We start from the raw sequence: 22,134 nt of genomic DNA on the forward strand, positions 1-22,134 counted from the left end.
AAAACCATAGTCCCCTCAGAGTAGAGCCATGGGGAATTATGACTCCTCACCCCCTTCCACCCCGTATCCCCCAAGCACCGCACCCTCTGAGGGCCTGGAGCTTCGGGAAAGTGATGGAATGGTAACTTGAAGAACACTTTGCAGTGGCCATGTTTGAAATCGACTGGATAGCAAGTGGCTGTGCAATTGGTGTACATGCCTGAGAAGTGCTTTGGTTAAGTGACTTCCACCATGGGTGACTTGCGGCAGCCGGGTTGAAGGTAAGGGATGGGAGTTTGGGGACATGGTTTGTTGGAGTAAATGCCTTGATGTTTGGGTGGGTGCCTGAGGCAGATGGGGGTATGGTCCCTTCTGGGCAAGTGATAGAAAGGGCTCTTGCAGGGCAATCTGTATGTGGTTGGGCACTAGGAAACTTGAAGGACTCTGGCAACAGGTTTGACAATATGGTGCCATATCCATGTTTTGTGTGTAGGCCCGGTGTCGGACTAGTATGGCAGGTACGTCTAGGATGGGTTGGTGCTATTGTTGGGATGAACGGCGGCTTCTTGAGGGGGGTTGTAGGCGATGTGGTATGTTGGACAGATTGAGGATGGGTTGTCCTAGCAGTCAGGATGCAGTGTTGTGAGGATGGGTGGGATGCAGTTGCCTGGGTGCCCTGTAGAATGCATTGAGTTGCAGAAGTGATTTCTGGTTGCGTCTATTTTGAATGAGCAGGGACCCTATGCTCTGAAGATTCAGGAACCTTTGATACCATGTACTGTTCTAGGACGGGCTTGGGTATCGCAATAAAGGTCTAGATTATTACTGTACTGGTTATTCAAGGTGATAGGTCTTTGTGTCATGCTTAGAACAACACCAAACAGTGCTGGAATTAAGCTAGGATAAAATGGGTTAATTTACATAATCCCATGGATGGATGAATGAATGAATGGATAGATGGCTCATCTGATGTTCTGTTGCTGCAGAATAGCATTGGGCAACTGAGAATTGTGGTTAATAGGATAAGGTGGAGATATTTTTGACAGGGATTTAATTCTCTGTTAATCTTGTGCTTCTCTTACACAGGAACATACAGCCAAAACCCAAAGCCACCGACCGCTTCATTCCGGCCCTCTCGAAAGTCAAGGAGGAAGAGATCAGGAAAATCCTTCGCACAAATCTACAGAAAACGCGACAAAGGGTGAGAGCATCTTCTGCGTGGAGTAGTTGGGCGCAGAGCAGACCATCGTTGTCATTGTCCAACCAGTGCTTGTCCCCAGGGATGCTTTTTTCAGCTTTTTGAAGGTCCTGAATGAACCTATTACCTGACCTATCTGGGCCCTCATTGCTGTTAATGTAAGTGGACTAGTGAAAATCTGGAAACTAGTCTCTGGCATCACGCATGGTTGAGAGAAAAGGGTTGCATAAAACAGAGCCAACCTTTCTCTTCCGCGATGGTGGCGATTTTTCACTACACCTCGTATACTTTTTCCTTTGGATCTCAGACCCAGAATACTGCCATTGCTGCACATCTTCAGAACAGAGCACTGAAAAATCTACATAAGATTTTAGCTGCAATTTCAGCCAAAGAACTGATTGTTCGAGGCATATGAGCTGCAGCTTGCAAACTGTGAATAGATCGCCTAGTGTTAGGCGCGGATGTTTGCACTTGTTTTTGTCCTGTAAAGTTCTTTGGAAGTCACAAGATAGGTGACTCCTCCTTTGGACTAAATTGTGCATGGTCATCGGCTCCATCCTCAGATTGTTTTTTTCCGCCAACTGCTTGGATGTGTTTCCTGCTCTCCGGTTGGAACTGAGTTTTCATTCGGCGTGCAATCCCTCACCCGTTCCCGACGTTATTGTCTCGAATGCGTTCCCCATCTTCACGCAATCTCGATAATTTCGAAGTCTTCAATTCCGGTCATCGACGAAGGCCTTCGGGCTTACCTAGGCCTTATCTTCTGGCTCATGGAAAGGACGCCATTCAAGAAGTGTCCTCGATGTGGGTCGAAGTTTCCCCACATCGATCTCCTTGAGGTGTGCAATCTTTGCCCATCACCGGAGCACGAGGCTAGAGACTGTTCAGCTTGTGCCTCTTTCCGCTCCAAGAAGACGATTCGGCATCGACGAGCTCGAAGAACCATGGCTCGCTCGTCCGCTTCGATCCCAGACGACCTCTTTAAAGAGGGTGTCGACGTGCTAGAGCAGCAGCGGGCCGAAGAAAGCGCCAGCTCCTCCGATGTTGAAGATTCAGACGTCGAGGACATCACTCCGGCTCAGTGAGTCGTAAGTACACACGGCCCGACCCTCCTCGACACCCTCCTAAAAGGCTTCGGTCACACCCTCACCTTCGGGCCCGGTTGCACACCAACAGACTGCTTCCCACGCCGTGGCTTCAGGCTTGGCAAAGAAGCCTATTAAGCCTTCAGGCAGCTCGGGCTCGAGTCAGCCTACCCTCGGTGCCGATTCCTCACCGACACCGAAAAAGAAGCCATCTTCTTCAGCCACGCCGACCACTGCTTCGACACCCAAGCACTCTGCGCCGAAGACTGACACCGGCTCATTAACGCCAAAACCGCACTCGGAGCCTAGCAAAAAACTATGTAAAGGCCCCGACTCCCATGCTTCGGAACCGAAAAAGCACGTTCCAGCCAAGGACACTGCAAAAGGTCACGGTTCCAAGCCAAAAGACCCTAGAACAGCTATAGAGTTGGTGCTGAAAAAGCCTCTGGAACCGAGAACTTCGACTCCGAAGGATCTGCCTTCCACAGAAGAGCTTTTTACACCAGATCCTGCTCAAGACTCTCGTAAAGGATCCATAGACTGGTCAACTGGCTCTTCATTCAAAGAAAAGACTACTAGAGGCGCCTGCACCTCCGCCTTAGAAGAGAGACATTGCAACCTCTCCATTAAGGGTTCCTTCTCCTCCTCCTCCTACCTCTCCTCCTCTACCTCCTCCACCACATCATACTCCTACACCATACCCTAATCCAGATGATGATGATGATGATGTAGATACAGACACTGATGATACAGGTGGGGGTGCAGATGACCCAACAGGGAACAATAGTCCCCCCTCAGTCACCTAACCCATGGGATGCTTATAATACCCCTGATGTCCCTTACATTCCTCAGGATGATATATATCCCTCCAGGCCTTCCCCAGCAGAGGACACTATAGGTTTTAACTTTCTTGTCCATAGGGCTGCCCAATACCATAGGGTTGACCAACACACAGACACTGTGCAGGAAGATTTCTTAATGGACACTATTGACACCACACAAAGGTCCACTTCTATCCTGCCGATGCTTAAGGGGGTTATTAAGCATGCACCAGAGGCCTTTAAGGATCCTGTCAGGGCTCGAGTTCTCAACCCCCGGATTGAGAAGCAATATAAAGCTCCCCCTACAGATCCAGCCTATTTTAGGGGCCCCGCACCGCTAGACTCCTTTGTAGTCTTTAATGCACGAAAACGTGCTAATTCACAAACATCAGATGAGGCCTCCCCACCAAATAAGGAGTCTAAACTCCTTAACGCCTCTGGCAAACAAACAACGTCACAGGCAACAAACATATGGCGTATCGCCAACACTCAAGCACTGTGAGCAAGAAATGACAGGGCACATTATGATGAGGTGGCATCTACCTGATAAATATAAAAATAGGGCCAATGAACTCATACAGGAGGGTAAAACTATCACCAATACCTCCATCCGCTGTGTCCTAGATGCAGCAGATACTGCTTCAAGGGCAATTAACACCAGCGTCCTTTTGCGTAGGTATGCCTGGCTACGTATTTCAGGTTTTAACCAGCCATTTGATGAGAAATACCTATTTGGCCCTAATGTCGATGTATCTTTAGAAAAGATGAAAAAAGATACAGACAAAGCTAAATCTATGGGAGCTTTGCCGTCGCAAGCTCCCAGGCGTTCCTTTCGTCGCTCATCTTACAGAGGCAACACAAGAGGCTACTCTTCCGATAGCCCCTCCACTTCTTACAAGACCCCTAGCCAATCCACCTTCACTAGGGGCTACCAAAGAGGGGGTTACAGGAGTAATAAAAACAAAGGCAAAGGCAAGGCTAACAACTCCCGCTCTGCCTCCACCCCTACACAATGACTTTCCTCCACTTCCCCCTCACCATTCCACTCCAGTGGTGGGAAGACTACAATAGTTCCTTCCTGTCTGGAACAACATCACATCAGTCAGGTGGGTGCGACTAATTATTCAATCAGGTTACTGTCTAGAACTGACGTCTACCCCCCAAACATACCACCAAAACAGCGTCCAATGTCACAAGAGCATCTACTACTGCTAAACCAGGAAGTAATAGCTCTACTCGAAAAAAGTGCAATAGAACTAGTTTCTCTGCACCAACAAAACAAGGGAGTTTACTCCCTATACTTTCTTATCCCAAAGAAGGACGGTTCTCTAAGGCCTATTCTAGACCTCAAACCCCTAAAAATATACATACAGTCAGACCATTTTCACATGGTCACACTCCTCTTCTGTTACAAAACAACTTCCTTGCTACTCTAGACCTCAAGGACGCATACTTTCCCATTCACAGGGCTCACAGGAAGTATCTCTCCCATTCACAAGGCTCACAGGAAGGGTCTCCGGTTTGTGGTAGACGGTCAGCACTATCAATTCAAGGTACTCCCATTCGGAGTCACAACAGCACCAAGAGTATTCACCAAGTGCCTAGCAGTAGTGGCAGCACACTTAAGAAGACAACACATCGACGACTTCCCATACTTAGAAGACTGTCTCATAAAAGCCAGCTCCCACAACCAGTTTGTACAACACTCATGCCACTATCCAACTGCTTCATGACTAGGGGTTCACAATAAACCACACCAAGTCGCATCTGCAGCCGTCCAAAGTACAACAATACCTCGGTGCCACAATAAACACCTAGACAGCGCTAGCTTATCCATCTCCAGTACGGATAGCAAGCATGCAAGCTCTTCTCACAAAGTTTCAGCCGCAACACTCCCTTCCAGCGCGAGTGTTCATGCAGCTCATAGGGATGATGGCCTCTTGCATCTTCATAGTGCCCCATGTAAGACTACAAATGCGTCCTCTCCAAGAGTGCTTAGCACGCCAATGGAACCAGGCTCAAGGTCAGTTGACAGATCTAGTGTTGGACGGTCGGACTCATCGCTCTCTGCAGTGGTGGAACACAAAAAACCTTTCCAAAGGGAGACCGTTCCTAGAGCCAGTTCCTCAGATAGTCTTGACAGCGGACACTTCGCTCTCCGGCTGGGGAGCCCACCTACTGCATGACACCATGCAAGGCAGGTGGACACCACAACAAAAGTTACTCCATATCAACTACCTAGAGTTACTAGCCATATTCATGGCATTAAAAGCATTCAAAAAGCAAATATCAAACAAGGCTGTGTTAGTCCGCACAGACAACATGACAGCCATGTATTACATACAGAAACAGGGCGGAACACACTCCCTGCAACTCTCTCGACTAGCCCAGGACATATGACGATGGGCTATACCTCAACTGATATTCCTATTAGCCCAGCATGTTCCAGGATTACAAAACACCATGGCAGATCTGTTAAGTCGTCAGACACATCAGATCCACGAGTGGGAACTTCATCCGCAAGTTCTTCAACCATTCTTTCAGACGTGGGGAGAACCTCAGATAGACCTCTTTGCCACCCACAAAAACGCCAAATGCCCAAGCTTCGCCGCCAGATATCCACATCAACTGTCCAAAGGCAATACAATATGGATGAACTGGTTAGGCAGATTTGCGAACGCTTTTCCACCTCTTACCACTCATGCCACTAGTAGTATGCAAACTACAGCAGCATTCTCTAACCCTCATCCTAGTTGTACCAAGGCTGTCTGACCCACGTTGGAGCATCACACTGCTACAACTGTCTGTAGTACCGCACCAAAAACTATTCCTATCTCCACAACTTTTAACCCAGAACCATGGAGAGATCAGACACCCGGACCCAGCTCAGCTCAACCTTGCGATCTGGCTCCTAAAATCCTAGAATTTGGATATCTTAACCTTCCTCCTGACTGCATGAACGTCATAAAAGAAGCTAGTCGTCCAACCACTAGAGCATGCTATGCAGCAAAGTGGAAACGCTTTATAATATATTGTCACAACAACAATATTAATCACTTAGATGTGTCTATTCAACACATCATAGGATACTTATTACACCTCCAAAGATGTAACTTAGCCTACACGTCCATTAGACTACATCTAGCTGCCATAGCAGCATATCTGCAAAATAGACAGCACCTATCTCTGTTCAGAGTGCCTGCTATTAAAGCCTTTATGGAAGGCCTTAAGAGAATAATTCCTCCCAGAGTACCACCTTCACCTGTGTGGAATTTAAACATTGTTCTCACACGGCTAATGGGACCTCCCTTCGAACCTTTACCTAAATGTGAACTACAGTTTTTAACATGGAAGGTTGCGTTCCAAGTAGCTATTACTTTTTTTACGGAGAGTTAGTGAACTTCAAGCACTAACCATTCAAGAGCCTTTTCGGCAAATGCATCATAAGGTGGTTATCCGTACTAATCCAAAATGTCTTCACAAGGTCATTTCTCCCTTCCAGCTCAATCAATCTGTGGAACTGCCCGTTTTTTTCTCGCAGCCACAGACAGTAGCAGAAGGAGCTCTTCATACCCTAGATGTCAAGAGAGCATTGTTCTACTACATTGAGAGAACACAACCCTTTCGTAAGACCAAACAACTTTTTGTGTCTTTCTCACCACCACACAAGGGTAACCCTACATCTAAATCTGGGTTAGCTAGATGGATTGTCAAATGCACACATATTTGCTACCACAAAGCTAAACATACGTTATCTGTTCCTTCTAAAGCCCACTCTACATGGAAAATAGGGGCTTCAATGGCATTTTTAGGGAACATTCCCTTAGATGACATCTGCAAAGCAGCTACATGGTCCACACCGCACACATTCACAAAACACTAATGTGTAGATGTGCAAACTAAACAACAAGCTACTGTGGGCCAGGCTGTTCTCAAAACACTATTTCAAACTACTGCAACAGATACAGGTGGTCGCCGCTAAGAGTGGGTACTGCTATACAATCTATGCCCAGTGTGCAATCTGCAGCTCATATGCCTCGGACGGAAAATGCTACTTACCAGTATGCATCTTTTCTTGGCATGTAGAGCTGCAGAGTTGCACCCGCCCACCCGCCTCACCGGCTACCTTTATCTGTGCCAGTATTATCTTAATTAGATACAGCTTACATGGACATCCTTCCTTTTCTTGCAAAGCTCCATCATTTCCCTAATGGCGAAAAACAATCTGAGGATGGAAACGATGCCCATGCGCAATGTGGTCCAAAGGATGACTCCCCTATCTGGTGACTTCCAAAGAACTTTTCAGGACAAAAACAAGTGTAAACATCCGGGCCCAACACTAGGTGGCGATCTATGCACAGTGTGCAACTCTGCAGCTCTACATGCCAAGAACAGATGCATACTGGTAAGTAGCATTTTCCTTTCTGTTTATTTTAAAAGAAAAATATGTAACGGAACGTCATGACACACCATGGTGCCATTGCAGTTACAGTTCTTTGGCGCTTGTTGCAGTGATATTTTTTTCTGTGAAATGTCTGCTTTTGTTTGAAATTTGAGTAGTGTGGGAAAAATTCATGCCAGAATAGGACTTTTTTTGGCAAATGCGGAACACATAAAAATCTGCATTTAAACAAAAATTGTCAGTTCTTCTGGAGAAGATAAGTGACTGACCATCATTAGAGATGCCACTGGGGTGTGGTGTTTTTGAATCTTCCTAGCTTAAGTCTAACCTTTTCAGTCTTTATTCTCTAACCTGCCAAGTGTCTCCTCTGTCTCATCTGTTATTCTCCCACAACACCTTCTTCTGAGTTTGCTTCCCAGCATCCCTTGGGTTTTGTTAGACCTGCTGCTTAAATAGTTGCTAGTAGTCGTTAAGGCGTATGAAGTGTGATCTTTAGTGCAAGATTTTGCTGTCGACGAGTTAGTCCAGAATAGTCTTTATTTTATGAAACTAGCCTGAAACCTGGAATGGTGCACATCACTGCTGCATCTTAAAATGTTTTCCTTCTCACTTGTTCTCTCTTTAAATCAACAATGTTGCATAGAAAGCTCTGAAGAAGACAGACCGTTATTGTAGCAGGGCCAAATATGGGGTAGACACCAGGTTCTTTGAGGGAGCCATACTCCTGGAAGGGATGCACAAAGATAACATGGGAAAATGTCAACCATCCTTTAAAGTGAGAGGCATGGAAGGTACCACAACTCTGCACCCTCAGGGTCCAAGACCCCAAACCTGATTTCTTGCCATCTGCCTTGGCGTTGAATGTACGCACTTCAAGGTCAAAATAAAAGGTGCCGTTTGAAGGCCTTGAGTAGGACTGTGAACTAGTGATTCAGGGCCGGCTCTAGGCTCATGGTGGCCCTGTGCAGGGAGCGTAGGTGGGGGCCCCCAGAAGAGGCGGGGTTTAGAAGGTGAAAGGCTCAGCCATGCGGGGAGCAGCGGAACACGAAGACGTGTGAAGGCAAAGGGAGGGGCTGAGAGGTACAAAGCGAGCCAGCCAGAGACAGGCTGGAGCGAGGTCGGAATAGACATTAATAAAGCCAGTGGCGTAACGAAACGTGAGGCGGCCCCCCTGCAAAGCACAATGAGGGGGCCCCCCAGTGCCCGACGCACCACCTACTACTTTGCCCCACCTACAAAAATAAGTCGTCACCTAAAGCCGTATTTTGAGCACTTATCGATGCGTACTCCGAACAGCAAATATAAATAGAATGCACTTTAATTGTGTTCTAGGGCTGTCTGAATGATTAGATCCATGACTGATAATTAAAGGGAACAAAGACACAAAAGTCACATTACAAATGAATACATACTTTTTTATGTATAACCCTATTTAGTGCCAAGACGAGGTCATTCCAGGCTCTTTAAACACATAGCTGGCATTTTTCTTTTAGCAAACCTACTTTATATTCCTTTTCATGAAAAGCATTCTCACACTACAGTATTAAATGTAAATTTCAAATGCAAGGAATAGGCAGAGTGGGGGCCCAGGGGGTACTGGAAGAAGAAAAAAACTAAGCCTCTGTAAGCAGTTTACAAATGTATGTTGAATGTGCACCTCACAGAGCATACAGATGACTGTTGTGGTGCACTGTAGCACCCAAAAACACTTTACAATAATGTACACCACATGCAGACATGTAATAGCGCTCACTGGGTTGAGCTTATGTAGCACGTAGCTCAGAAATACCATACAGTCTGGCTAATTTAGAGATGACCCTAGCAACAGTTAATTATTAACTCGATATACATTAAAATCGAATATTTCCTGCCACCCAAGAAATTCTTATTGTTTTGGGGCCTGAAACAGTCCGAACTGTCACTCTTGTAAGAGTGTGAATGTTAGTACTTGTGCTGTCACTATCACTGGCTGCAGTTGGCAGGGGCAATGTGCAGTGTCCACCTGATGACAGCCCTGGCATTTATTTTTTATGCAAATTAAGCACTGCTCCAAATCTGGTGGTGGGCAAAGCACTAGGTCAACACAGTGCCCTTCTCTGGGGTGGTTGCAATAACTCCCGGCAACACCGGCACTGGTATCCTAGAAGTAGGCATAACAGGTAGCCCATTCCCTAGATCCGCCATCTTAAGAAGGCAGGTTCCTTCATCATGATATACATGCCTGCACTGGCTGCCAATGTGAGGATTCCCCGTTCTCCTCGCGGGTAGTCCCCCCTAGTGGTAAGGACCCCACAGGGATTCGCATACGGAGTGGCCTAGATACCTGGTGAGAGAAACCACCAGGGGAGTTCAGGTTATGGGCTGATCCAACTAATCTGAAGGCAGGGGGTTTGGAAGACCTTTTAGGGTTTTGTGGGAGCGCTTGTTTCTCTGTGACCCCTGACCATATCCGAAGCTCTGGGTGATCGCCCCAATGTGTTGTCCCTGTGGGAGCGCCCTGTACCTCCCTCAATACATGAGTGTTTAGCACTTTGCTTTGGCATCCATGGTGGGGGAGAAGGGGAGAGGCACGGGTGCAGTGGGAGCGTTCTTCAGTTCCTGGAGGACTAAAACTCCAAGTTCTAGTTTAGTTGTTCGGAGGTACTGTACAAGCGAGGACTTGCACTGCACACACCCCACCTCCCCCTCATTCACCACCAAAGTATCTACTTCCTAGGTATGTGGCAACAGTGTGTTACACCCTGATCTAAGGCCATCATTGTAAGAGGTGAAGGTGGGGCTGCAGAGGCTACCCAGGGAATGGAGGAATTAAGGGGGTAAAAAAAATGTTTAAAGTGAGAGGGGCTACAGGGATAAAGGGTTTAAGGAGATAGGGATTTAAAGGGGTAGAAAGAATAGGCGTGCAGGGGCTCAAGAGGAAGAAGCTGCGGATGGTTTAATTCCCACCCTACCCACCCACCCACTGAGGCTTCTCTGCACCACGGACCACTCCTGATCGGGCTCGGACAGACTCACCTGAGGCCTGGCCTACAGCTTCAGTGGCAAGCGCAAGCGGGCAGCAGAAGAGGACACAGGCAGGGGCTAGTAATAATTAAATTATGGCTGGGGCGCGGCACGGTGACGACCTTTCTCAGTAGTCTGGCTAGGTTCTGGGATGCCTCACCTCACTCCTCACGCGCACTTTTAATTGTGCTGCTGCGCAATGCGCATGACTGTATGGCATTGGTCACCAGTCCCACCCTATGCCCCACCCAGAAGATGCACAGACAAGGAAACATCTGTTGAGCTGCCAAGATTTCAGATTGCCGTGTGTGACATTTTCATAATTTCAGTGTAATTATGAGTGACATTCAACAACTATGAGTGACACTTTCTCGCAAGCAAAATCACGCAATGAAGGCAAGGGAAACAAATGTCAGAATCCACGCGCGCCTAATAAAGTAAATTAAATGAGTGGCACAACTTTGCAGACAGACTAATGACTGCTGAGTTTGGTGTGCCCTCGGATCTCTGTATGACTCGGAGCACTGCACGCATCAGGTCTTGGCCCCATGAGCAGAAGGCCTGAAACCGTCCAGCATTTATTGCACTACCCCTTTTGGCTGCAGGCCTTACTTTCTATGTATAATAGACTGCAGGTTAATTCTGTGTGTAGCAGTGGGAACCATAGAGTGTGAGGCTGTTTGCGTGAAGGTGGCTTGCAACTGTGTGCCCAGTGTAGCTCTGCACTATACTGTATAGATGCAGTAGGCTAGCGTCTGTGTGCACAGTGTAGCTGTGCGCTATGGTTTATGGGTGCAGGAGGCTTGCGTCTGTGTACACACTCTAGCTGTGCACGGTGCTATGTGCATGCAGGAGGCTTGCGTCTGTGTGCACAGTGAACTGTGCACTATGCTGTATGGGTGCAAGAGGCTTGCGTTTGTGTGCACTGTGTAGCTGTGCATGTTGCTCTGTGCATGCAGGAGGCTTGCGTCTGTGTGCACAGTGAACTGTGTGCTGTGATGTATGGGTGCAGGAGGCTTGCGTCTGTGTGTACTGTATAACTGGGTGCAGCAGACCTTAGAGATCACGGCTCAGGCCGCATCTCTCAGACTCTGCTTACATGCGACAGGATGTCTGTGTACAGCAAGCTTCAGACTGCATACAGTGCGCCCAGGCCCCAAACTCTGTGCAGCACCCCTCAAATTTATCATCCAGACCCATGGCTCTGACTCTGTGTGCACAAGACCCCTGTCTCTGACTGTTCGCTCCAGTTTAAGGCTTTTGCTGCTCAGCAGGCGTCTGGCTATCTAGCGAAACAGGCCTGGTGGTGCTTAAGTTTAGCATTGTGAGGTTCAGTCTCCAAGTATACTTTTATTTTACTTTGCCATTTTGTATAGCGCGAACAAGACCCTATGGGGTATCAGAGCGCTTTATAATTACCCCTAGGCACACATTTATTTGAAATTAATATGCAGCTGTATTTACATATATCTGACGCCAGCAGCCTTAGTACTTTTAATCTGTTCGAAAAGCACCTGGCTGCCAGTAAATACAGGTAATCCCGTTCCCGCTTTCAGTATTGCTGAAATAAAATATTTTTAAATGTCCACGGTCTGGATCGCATTTCATTCCAAGTCAATTCAGAAAAGCACGCCTCTTAACACTATATTTTCAGCAGTGAGCGAGGGGAACAAACCTGAGACCTGCAATGGACCACTGATCACTCTTTTCTAAAGTGTTTCTCTACTATTAACGTTTTAAGGACATTGCAGATGCCCCAATAAGTGTAAATCAACCCTATTACACTGAAAAAAATTAACACACGTTACCTCATTGTCTTTAAGCCTAGGAGACAGATCATTGTCTTTCACACTGGAACAGACATGGCATGAATCGGGTTACGGGTAGTAGAACCAACTTGTTCAGGTGATTGAGGAATGAAGATTACTGGCCTCTCTGTGGCGAGGACGGTCTCTCTGCAAATTAGTTTTCCGTGGCACGAGAGGGGCAAGGGGGAGGGTGGCTGTTTGATTTTAATTGCAGCTCTTCTGATAGCTGAACAGGATGCGGCGGGACGGTGCAAGCAGGCAGCTCTGCTGCGAGCGCCATACTTTTGCGCAAATAGCTCTAGCCAGCCTCAAACGGAAGCAGGATGTGACGTCAGCAGCACGGGCGTCAGTAATCAATCAACTTTTCTGACAAAATACTCTGGCACTGGGGCACACCATTTAATTCAAGAGGAGGCCGTGCATCCTTTAATTTATGAAAGAGGCTTGGTTGGAGCAAGCAAGCCTCTTTCTAAATCAAATGGTGCACGGCCTCCTCTTGAATTAAATCAAGCAGCCACCTGCCAAGCTGACTGAGGCCCCCCCCCGCCCCCGAGGCCCCCCCCCTCCCCGCAATGCGTGGGCTGCGGGGGCCTGTGGCTGTTACGCCCCTGAATAAAGCCCAGCACAATACACCAGGAAGTAATTTTGGAGTTTGGAAATCCTGCCAGGGGGCCGCCAGTGATAGATCCGAATCCGATCCTCGGCTCGGTCGGTCGTCGTGGCGGCCCCTCGGGTTTGGCGGCCCTGAGCAGGTGCACAGTTTGCACATGCCTTGGGCCGGCCCTGAGTGATTGGCGTGCAACAGGCAGCATCTACCTGCAAAACAGCATAGCTGAGCCACAAAGAGCTCTACTCGCAGTACAAACTTTTATAACTGGAAATCCCAACACCAAAATAATCAGTGTCCTCAGCCCATAGGTAAAGGATTTGCTTTCATGAAATATTGTTTTGCCGAGCCAAAACCGCTATGACATATGCCATTGCTTTGAAGATAGAAATGGGACCACAAAATAATTAGTGGTGGTCGTTGAGGCTACCTTCTGTGCCACCTAACAGAATGCAGGTTGTCCGTCAACCAAAGGTGTGGCTCCATAATAACCTGCCAGTCTTCAGCAACGTGGGTCAGAGGGCAGTCGACGCTTGGGGAATTTCCATGTAGAAGATCCCCACTCAGTCGAGCTTCTCACCAGAAGCTCAAGGAAAAGTTCCTTACCTGTTATCCTAGGATGGCAATGTGAATCCCTTCTGGATTCACGGTCTGTGCATTACTCTATCTAGTATGTCTCCTTATGGGAAATCTCTGTTGAAGCCATAATCACTGAATGCTCCCACCAAAGCACATGATCCCAGAGCTATTCTTTTAATTTTTAAATTATAAGGTTCTTCAGACAAGCCAGTATTATATAAACACCTGTTTTGGTGGTCCACTAGTAGAGTAAATTGGCCAAATTCTTAATTATTCCTTTAAACAAAAGCCATTTCTACTAAAATAAAACATTACTAGATAAAAAGAATTGTGACTAGAAAAAAAAAATTTGGAAACATCAAAGTAAGAAGGGGTCAATATAGCAAGATAGACTGCAATCTGACACTGCCTGTGCATGGCAGCAAGACTGTACCATTATCCCGTCATGTTGTCAGGGGCATATAGCTCCCTTCTTTATTCTGGTGCCAGTAAGCAAGATCCTGGCGCTCTGATCTCAGGCACGTTTGGATATTTATCACTTAAAACCTTTTTAAACCTTTGGAAATATTCTTTACTCAACACATTTTCAAGGCCTACGTAATTCTTTCAGTAACAGAAAATATTATTTTCTCTTCTCAAAGGCCCATCTCGGTTTGTGATGTCTTCTTGTGTGGCAGGAAATAATGAAGCCAGACTGTCTGACCTTCAGTTTCCATCAATCAAAGTTTGCGTACTTTTGGGTCATACTGAGAGTTAGGATCATAATGAGAGCTAGGATTATGTAAAGCAGCTTTTTCGGATGTAAGCAAAGTTTCTCAGTCCCTACCAAGAATGTTGATAGAATGGTATACATATTTATCGTGGAAATTCTCACCGTAACGCAATATTTAAGCAAGCTTACTGGTGGCATAGTGAGCTGAGAGCGTGGAAAGCAGTGTGCAGGGCGAAGGTGGGTCAATGTTCCTATTGCCACTGAAGAAACATCTGTGTAGCAGGAAAACTCCTGGAAACTCGGGAACAGTCGGAGATTCCTCTGCTTACCAGACGCAGTAATCTGCTACATTAAAAACAAGCATTTGCAATGCAATAGGTCTCGCATTTGTTAAAGTTAGAGCTGTTGGTGTTGAAAATTACAATGTTTTTTACTTTTGCTTTTTTATTTGCAACGGACTGTGATTTGCCGCTGGTGATGGAAAGGCACAGGGAGATGCAGCTCCACTCTGCAACTAAAATATAAAGCATAGCGAATACTTATTGCATTGTCTCATTTCTGATTGCTTTCTGTATAATGTAAGAGGTTTGACTTAATACATTAAGTAGGCTGAGCAGGCATCCTGGAGACTTCACCCTACAATGTTATCTCCTACGCCCTGTGATTCCATGACTTCTGGTGGTATCTCTTCATGATACGATGCTTATGCAAATGCAGCCATGAATCATGAGAAGAAGTGGCAGAACATTCAGAGAGGGGGCAACAATGCCAGTCCTTTAGAAGTCAGAATCTGTATTTTATTAACACTCAGAATGTTACTAATGAAAAAAATGAACACGCTTCTTAGCTACATAATTATACTTGGGAGCATGACATAAAATGAACGCATCTGGAAACTCACATGCGAGATAGGCTGGCTATTTTGAAGCATGTTTTCTTTTCCCTGCTACTCATGCTATGTGTGGACAAGGACTGCTTTGTAAAAGGAAATGCACCCGGAGTCACAGGGGTCACAGAGCTATTTTCCCTGGGGAGCAGGGCTGGGTAGACCTGTAAAGAAGGCAGGGGCCACAGAGGCCTCTTCTTTCATTTCTTAAATATACCCTAATGGAACTGCAGCCTTCATGCCAACTTGCTAGCAAAAACAGACACTGCCAGACCCAAGAGGCAGGAAGTTAAAGAAGATTAAGCCAATCTTTCATTCTTATTTTTTACAGCAGAGATAAGATTTGTTTTCAGCTTTGCAAAGTTAGAGAATAATTTCCAAAAAAGATCCACTGTGTATTCCCTTCTCTTTTGTGTTTTTTTTATCTTTCTCTGATTTCTTGCATTGCACTATTGATACAGACGTTATTATGCCCGGACAGCCGCGCAGGCTGCAAAATTAAAAGTGAAAGTGCTTGTAAAACGTTGGTCAACTCAGCTGCTCCAAGGCTCTGTAAATTAAAAGTAAAATCGGCAGTAATGAACAGAGCTGCCGACTTTGGAGCTGGCGACTTCTATCATGGGCTCAACATCGTGCTCATGTGAAGCACTCCAATACCTGTAGGTTGAGTTCCGCTATATATTAACTGCAACAAAAACCAGAAAAGCACCTCTGCATGAAACATGCTCCTGCATCTGAACCCAACAAAAACAGGATCCCAAGGACCTGGTAATAGATTGCTTAGTGCTAAAGGCAACGAATTGTGGAATGCTATTGCGTCATAAATGAAGTCACTTCCTTCTCTGGAAGCATTTAGGGTACATTATAAACAAAGAAGTGTCAGAAGCATTTTTGTTACCTTAGATATGACCAAAAAAGCATTATGTACAACTGAACTATTGTCCTCCTTAATGGTAATCACGTTATCGACCACAGAAGGTACAAAGGCGGATTCGCCGCTCCTGGAAACTTCTCAGCAACAGGCACTCAACCCGCCGAGTTATCTCGCTGGATTCCAGCATGGTGGCAGCAGGAGCCAGGTGCAGGCTCTCGCTGACATTAAACTCCACCGCTGAGCTGCAGGGCGGAGCGCGCCAGCTCACTGTGAAGGTATAGGGGTTCCACTGAGAAGTGCCGGTACTATCCCATTGAAAGGTGAAGCACTCTTGCCGTGAAATCTCTCTCCTACCAACTGCAGATATAGCAGCCTGCATAACAAGCGGGTAAGAAACTTTGTTGAGCATCCTGCACAGCATAGGGACATCTGCACCTGTAATGTCAAAGCCACTCTTGCCCTCCCCCACAAAATGCAACGCGTCTCAGAGCTTGATAAACAGCTGGACTAAAATACATCATTTCAAGAGTGCCTACACTTCTAAGGGGAGGCGGGAAGGAATAAATCCAAGCGGCACATCATCATGGCTTGATGTCACTCTTTTGCCATGTAAATGGTTCCAGACTCGAGGACAATGCAGTGCGTGCCTCTGAGGAACAATATTGACGTTGTGTGGCTGCATGCGCCCCAGAAAGGCATTAAGGGCAATCAGTGTAGCTGGACACTTTCAATCAAAGTTCCAATGCAGAAAGGAAACAGAAAAATGCTATACATGTAGCGAGGCAAAGGCACACAGCTAAAAGATTCCTACAGAGTTTACAGTAACAAAGGCGATTTGTGTCTCATTTCGAAGCTAAGCCGGCCAGGTCCATTTGCGAAAAAAAGCCAGAGAGTGGTGCGCGCGTGCCACTGCCAGGCGTATGTTTTCAATTATCGCGCCCGTGTGGGCACGATAATTGAAAACATATGGGCTTTGGTGCGCGTAACAGACACCAATAGGCCATAGGCGGAGCTACGCGACCGCCTATGGCCTATTGCGTGTTCTGTTAAAACAGAGCACGCATTCAAAGCACAATCAAATTGGACCTAGGAAATGAACATGCATGAGCATGTGGAATTTCCAGGTCCATTTTGAAAACCCCTACAAAACGGCATGCCAATGCGAGCACTGCTACGCAGTGCGTCACGAGGGCTCGCCCTAAAAAGTCCCAAAGGGAAAGCTTGGGCGAGCAGAGCAACAGTACGGTTTCTAACACCACCACTGTTTGTCGCAGATTTCAGAAGGAGCTACATATGGCCTCTAGAAATTGTAATAGAACAATACTGTTAGTGTGCCCGACAGTCACTCTGAGCTAACTCAGAATGTAGGCTGATATAAAGGAAAAACATATAACTAGTTTCATATTACTGAACTCGCTGAAATATCCGTCCAACTAAGACATCGAAGACTCACTATGTCTGGAAACTTCAGGGCAAGATGTATTAACATTAGGATTTGCGATTTCCAAATAGGAATTCTTACTGAATTGCAGTTTAGAAATTGCAATTCCTAATGTTTGGCAGTTTTATTTGTTTAAAAGAGATTCCTAGGGGCGTGGCCAAGATGGCGGGGTGAGCGGACGCTTCTTCCCGCAGCTCCTCCGGCCCGACTAGGCCCGAGCCCTTTTTCAACAGCTTTTCTCCCCCCGCTGGAGTTCGGCGGCCGTGGGAAGGGTGGCGGAGACCTTGGGGCGCACATCGGTGCACAACTTTGGCCCCGAACGCTTCTGCGGAGGCACGCTCAGGGGCCGATAAGCTAGCTGCGGAGCGCCATGGAAGCGAAGTGGAGCGGAGCACCGGCCGGGAGGCCTGAGTGGACCCTGGCGCCAGTGTCTGGTGGCCTAGCACGGAGTTTGCTTGCATACTCGCATCGGACTGTGCGCAGTCTGGTACGCCGGATGGGTAGCTACCACGAGGTGCCAAGAAGAGGGATGCCTATTGTCTGACCGTGGAGGCGCTTGGATCTGCTGCGGTAGCTTGACACATTGCGTGAGCCCCGGCCCCATCGCCAGTTTGGGACGGTGCTCAGGAGTGGGGGCCAGGTCATTTGACCCTTCCTCGTCTCAGCGAGCCCGGGGGGGGCTCATTTCTGGGGCACTGACTCTTTGCACGGCCTCGGCTGCGCCATCAGGCTCGGAGGGTCTGCCCGGCTACGCCCAGCCGCCATCTTATCTTAACGGTGACGAGGACCTCCTACAGTGCCGTCTGGGGACAGCTCCTGCACCCCTGGCCCTGCACAGAACTTTCGTCCTAGGGGATGCTGCGGTCTGGGTCGTCTTTGTAGTGGTCAGCGACTTGAACTTTCGTTGGAGTGCGGGTCGACCACCACGGCGGAGCTGGCCCGCCATTTTGTCCTCAGTGGTGCAGAACACGTAGTGGCCCTACTGCAACGGACTCTCCCCTCGGTGGTGCTCTGCCAGTCGTTGGTGACTCAACGACGCCGGGACCTGCTGCCAGTGGCTTGGGATCTCCTATCTGGTTGAGTAGAGTGCGGTAGTCTATAGTGCACGAATGTCGGGGAACCGGGGAGCGAAGAAGGGGGACCGCACCCTGCCGGACATGCTCAGCAGAGCCCAGCAACAACGCGACAGGGCGCAACCGTCCCCAAGCTCTTCCAGAACCACAGTGGAACCGGCCGGGGGTGAGCCCCCCGTCACAAGATCCTTCATGGAGGATCTGTTCAGCTCGCTTAAGGCTGACTTTCAGACACTAAAGCAGGAGGTGGCCAGCGAAGTGCGAGAGGTCCGCAGGGAGGTGGAGGGCCTGGGTGAGCGGATGGAGACGGTAGAGGCAGCGGCTCAACGTAGGGACGAGGAGATTGTCCATTTACAGCAAGACGTTCTCCGTCTCAGGGAGCAGCATGTCTAACTTCAGGCACACAATGAAGACCTGGAGAACAGGTCGAGAAGAAATAACATTAGAGTCCGAGGTGTACCGTCCGCAGAAGAGGGAACTGATTTGACGGGCTACCTGAAGGACATGTTCAGGGAGATCCTGGGTGAGCCCGCGGACTTCCCGATCCGAATCGACAGGGCCCATAGGGTCGGCCGACAGCGGCAGTCGACGGCACCTCCACCGGACATTTTGGCCTACCTCCCGGATTTCCCAGTGAAGGAACGCATAATGGCTGAGGCCCGCAAGAAACAGCCGCTGACCTTCCGCGAACGGCCTGTGGCGTTGTTTCAGGACCTGTCTGCCATCACGCTACAGAAGCGCAGGTCCTTCAAAATCGCGACGGATTTCCTAAGAGAGAATGAGACACCGTACTCTTGGGGACATCCCTTTCGCCTAATATTCCGCTGGAATGGCGTGCTGCACCAACTGCGTTCCTTGCAAGATGTCTGTGGTGTCCTGGGCCTCACGTCCACGGAAGAGAGTGAAGCGACACCGGGCTGGAGGCGTCCTGATCGAGGAGGACGACGGCGGTCGGCGAGGCGGAGATCGACGGTTAGTGCTGGAAGGCCGGACTCACCCACCATCAGGGCAGTAATGGCCAACGCCCTGAGAGAAGCGGCCAGGGACTCGGCCGCCACGAACGGAGCCGCCATGACGGCATAGATTCACTCCGGGGGGAGATGGACATAGCTTCTGCAACGACAGGTTTGGAGGTTGGAAGGGGGGTCGGGGGAGAGGTGGGACGTCCACTTTTTGTACTTTCCACGGACTTGTCCGTTTTGGGACATGGCTGGGACAGTGGGTTGTTTGGGCATGGGTGGGGAGTTGGCTAGTTGCCACGGGTTTGTTTTGGAGGGGGTTGGGGGTTGTTTAGGGGTAGAGGGAGTACCGTCCAGTATCTTAAATGTCATTGCTTTGTCTTATTTTGCTTGTCCTGCGCTGCTGTCCCATGCCCCTCCCCCGCTGATTGACCACCCACGGCCTGGCACTTACAGTCACTTGGGGATATGTCGACACTGAAAGTAGTGACCCTTAATGTTAAGGGTCTGAACAACCCAGTAAAGCGAAGGGCAATCTTATCTTTGCTGGAGGGGACACAGGCGGATATATGCCTCCTGCAGGAGACCCATTTACTACCACGGGATTGTCACAGGATGCGCTCTAACAAGTTTCCAACACAGTTTTTCTCCTCTGCTGCATCTAAGACCGGGGGAGTGGCCATTTTGATAGCGAGTTCCTTCAGGGGGGAGGTGCTGTACAAATTTGCAGAACAGAAGGGGAGGCTATTAGCGTACCGCCTCAGGCTGGGGGACACAACGTTCACTATTGGCTCCTTATATAGCCCGAATGACCACCAGGAGCGTTTTCTAGACTCGGCGCTGGTGGACGTGACTGCCTCCCCTGATAGACATGTCATTTTAGGGGGTGATTTGAATATAGTTTTTGACTCCACACTCGACAGGTCCGCGCAGCGATACCCGCAGACTGGGGAACTCTCACAGGCTGGGAAGGCTCGAATCACTGATATGGACCTGCATGATCTTTGGCGCACCCTCCACCCCACGAGTAGGGACTATTCTTATTATTCACATGCACACCGGACTTATGCGCGGCTGGACCACTTATTGGTCAGCGGACCGATGTGTGCCGCCGCTACGGCGGCGGACATCGGGGTCCTGTTGTTGTCTGATCATGCGCCGGTCATAGGCACATTTGCGCTTCCGACGGCCCCCCCCTCTCGTGGGGTGTGGCGTCTTAGAGACACCCTCCTGCATAAAAAAACGGTTGTGAAGCACATTGAGGAAGCGATCCGGGAATACCAGGCACACAACGATAACTCGGACACCTCGCTAGCGACGCAGTGGGCGGCACTGAAAGGCGGTTCTAAGGGGGGAGTTCATTTCCATCTCCTCAGCAGAAAACAAGGAGAGACAGCGTAAGAGGGAGGAGCTGACTTCCCAGGTCCGAGAATTGGAACAGGTCCATCGCCGTACCGGAGCTCCTAGGGTGTGGAAACAGTTGAAAGCTGCCAGGAAGCTCCTGTCGGCGTTGGACATGGATAGGGCGGAATACGCGGCGCTGCGTCTAAAACACGCGTTTTACACGGGTGGGGATAGGTGTGGCAAACTCTTGGCGAATAGGCTCCGAATCGCGCATCAGCGTAACGTGGTGAAGGAACTGCTTGGTTCTAATGGGGTGGCGGTCTCTGATGACGCGGCTGTGGCAGAAACATTCTGTAGTTTTTATGAGGCGCTTTACACAGGGGAACCCCCCTCGTCGCAGAATGCAACGGATTATTTGGAGTCAGTGGCCCTTCCGGCGCTGGACTCCGCGCAGGCGGAATACCTCGAGCGAAGCATTCGTGTGGAGGAGGTGATATCCGCGATAGCCAGGCTCAAACATGGGAAAGCCCCGGGCCCGGACGGCTACACGTCCCTGTTTTATAAAACCTTTTGCCCGGTTGTAGCTCTTATTCTTACCCGCCTGTTTAACTCCTTTTCCGTGCCGGGTGCTATACCGCCGGACCTGTTAAGGGCAACGGTCTCAGTGATCCCGAAACCTGCGAAGGACCGGGCCCTCTGCGGCTCGTACAGGCCTATCTCCCTCCTGAATGTTGACCTTAAATTATACACAGGGATTCTGGCGTCTAGATTGGCCCTGCATCTACCGGGCCTGGTTGAGGCTGATCAAGCTGGTTTTGTCCCCGGCAGACAAACCGTCGATAACACCAAGAGAGTGGCGCACATCTTGGAGAAAGCCTCGCGGATCCCAGGTGAGAGGATGCTGCTAGCGGTAGATGCCGAGAAGGCATTCGATCGCGTTCACTGGCCTTATCTCGAGCAGGTGCTCCGGAAAATGGGTATTGGAGAAAAATTCTGCTCGATGGTCTTCAACTGCTACAAATCCCCTTCGGCGACAGTGAGAGTTAATGGGTGCAGCTCCCGCAGCTTTGAGATCGAAAGGGGTACCAGGCAGGGATGCCCGCTTTCCCCCCTCCTCTTTGCTCTCTATATGGAGCCGTTTGCCCAGAGAATTTGTCAAAACCCAGACGCGATTGGGATCAAGATGGGGCAGTATGTCCATACGATCAGTCTCTATGTGGACGATGTCCTCTTGACCCTGGACGATCCAAGACGGGCCCTTCCGGCGTGTATTCAGGAACTAGACGCTTTTTCGAAGGTGGCGGGTTTTAAGATGAACATGGGCAAGTCGGTGGCTCTGGACGTGTCCCTGGCCGCGGATACC

General features: G+C 48.8%; 1 protein-coding gene across 1 annotated transcript in view; it reads left to right on the top strand.

Moving 5' to 3' along the window:
* The window catches only part of SLC9A1 (solute carrier family 9 member A1), a 294,820-nt gene that overhangs the window by 246,600 nt on the left and 26,086 nt on the right, over nucleotides 1–22,134 (top strand). Inside the window, exon 9 of the mRNA XM_086957609.1 lies at nucleotides 1,066–1,180. Within this exon, the coding sequence (XP_086813735.1) occupies nucleotides 1,066–1,180 (115 nt within the window). The remainder of the gene's footprint in view (nucleotides 1–1,065; nucleotides 1,181–22,134) is intronic.

This window comes from Lissotriton vulgaris, chromosome 2_1 (assembly GCF_964263255.1).
Source record: "Lissotriton vulgaris chromosome 2_1, aLisVul1.2, whole genome shotgun sequence".
Classification (NCBI taxonomy): Eukaryota; Metazoa; Chordata; class Amphibia; order Caudata; family Salamandridae; genus Lissotriton; species Lissotriton vulgaris.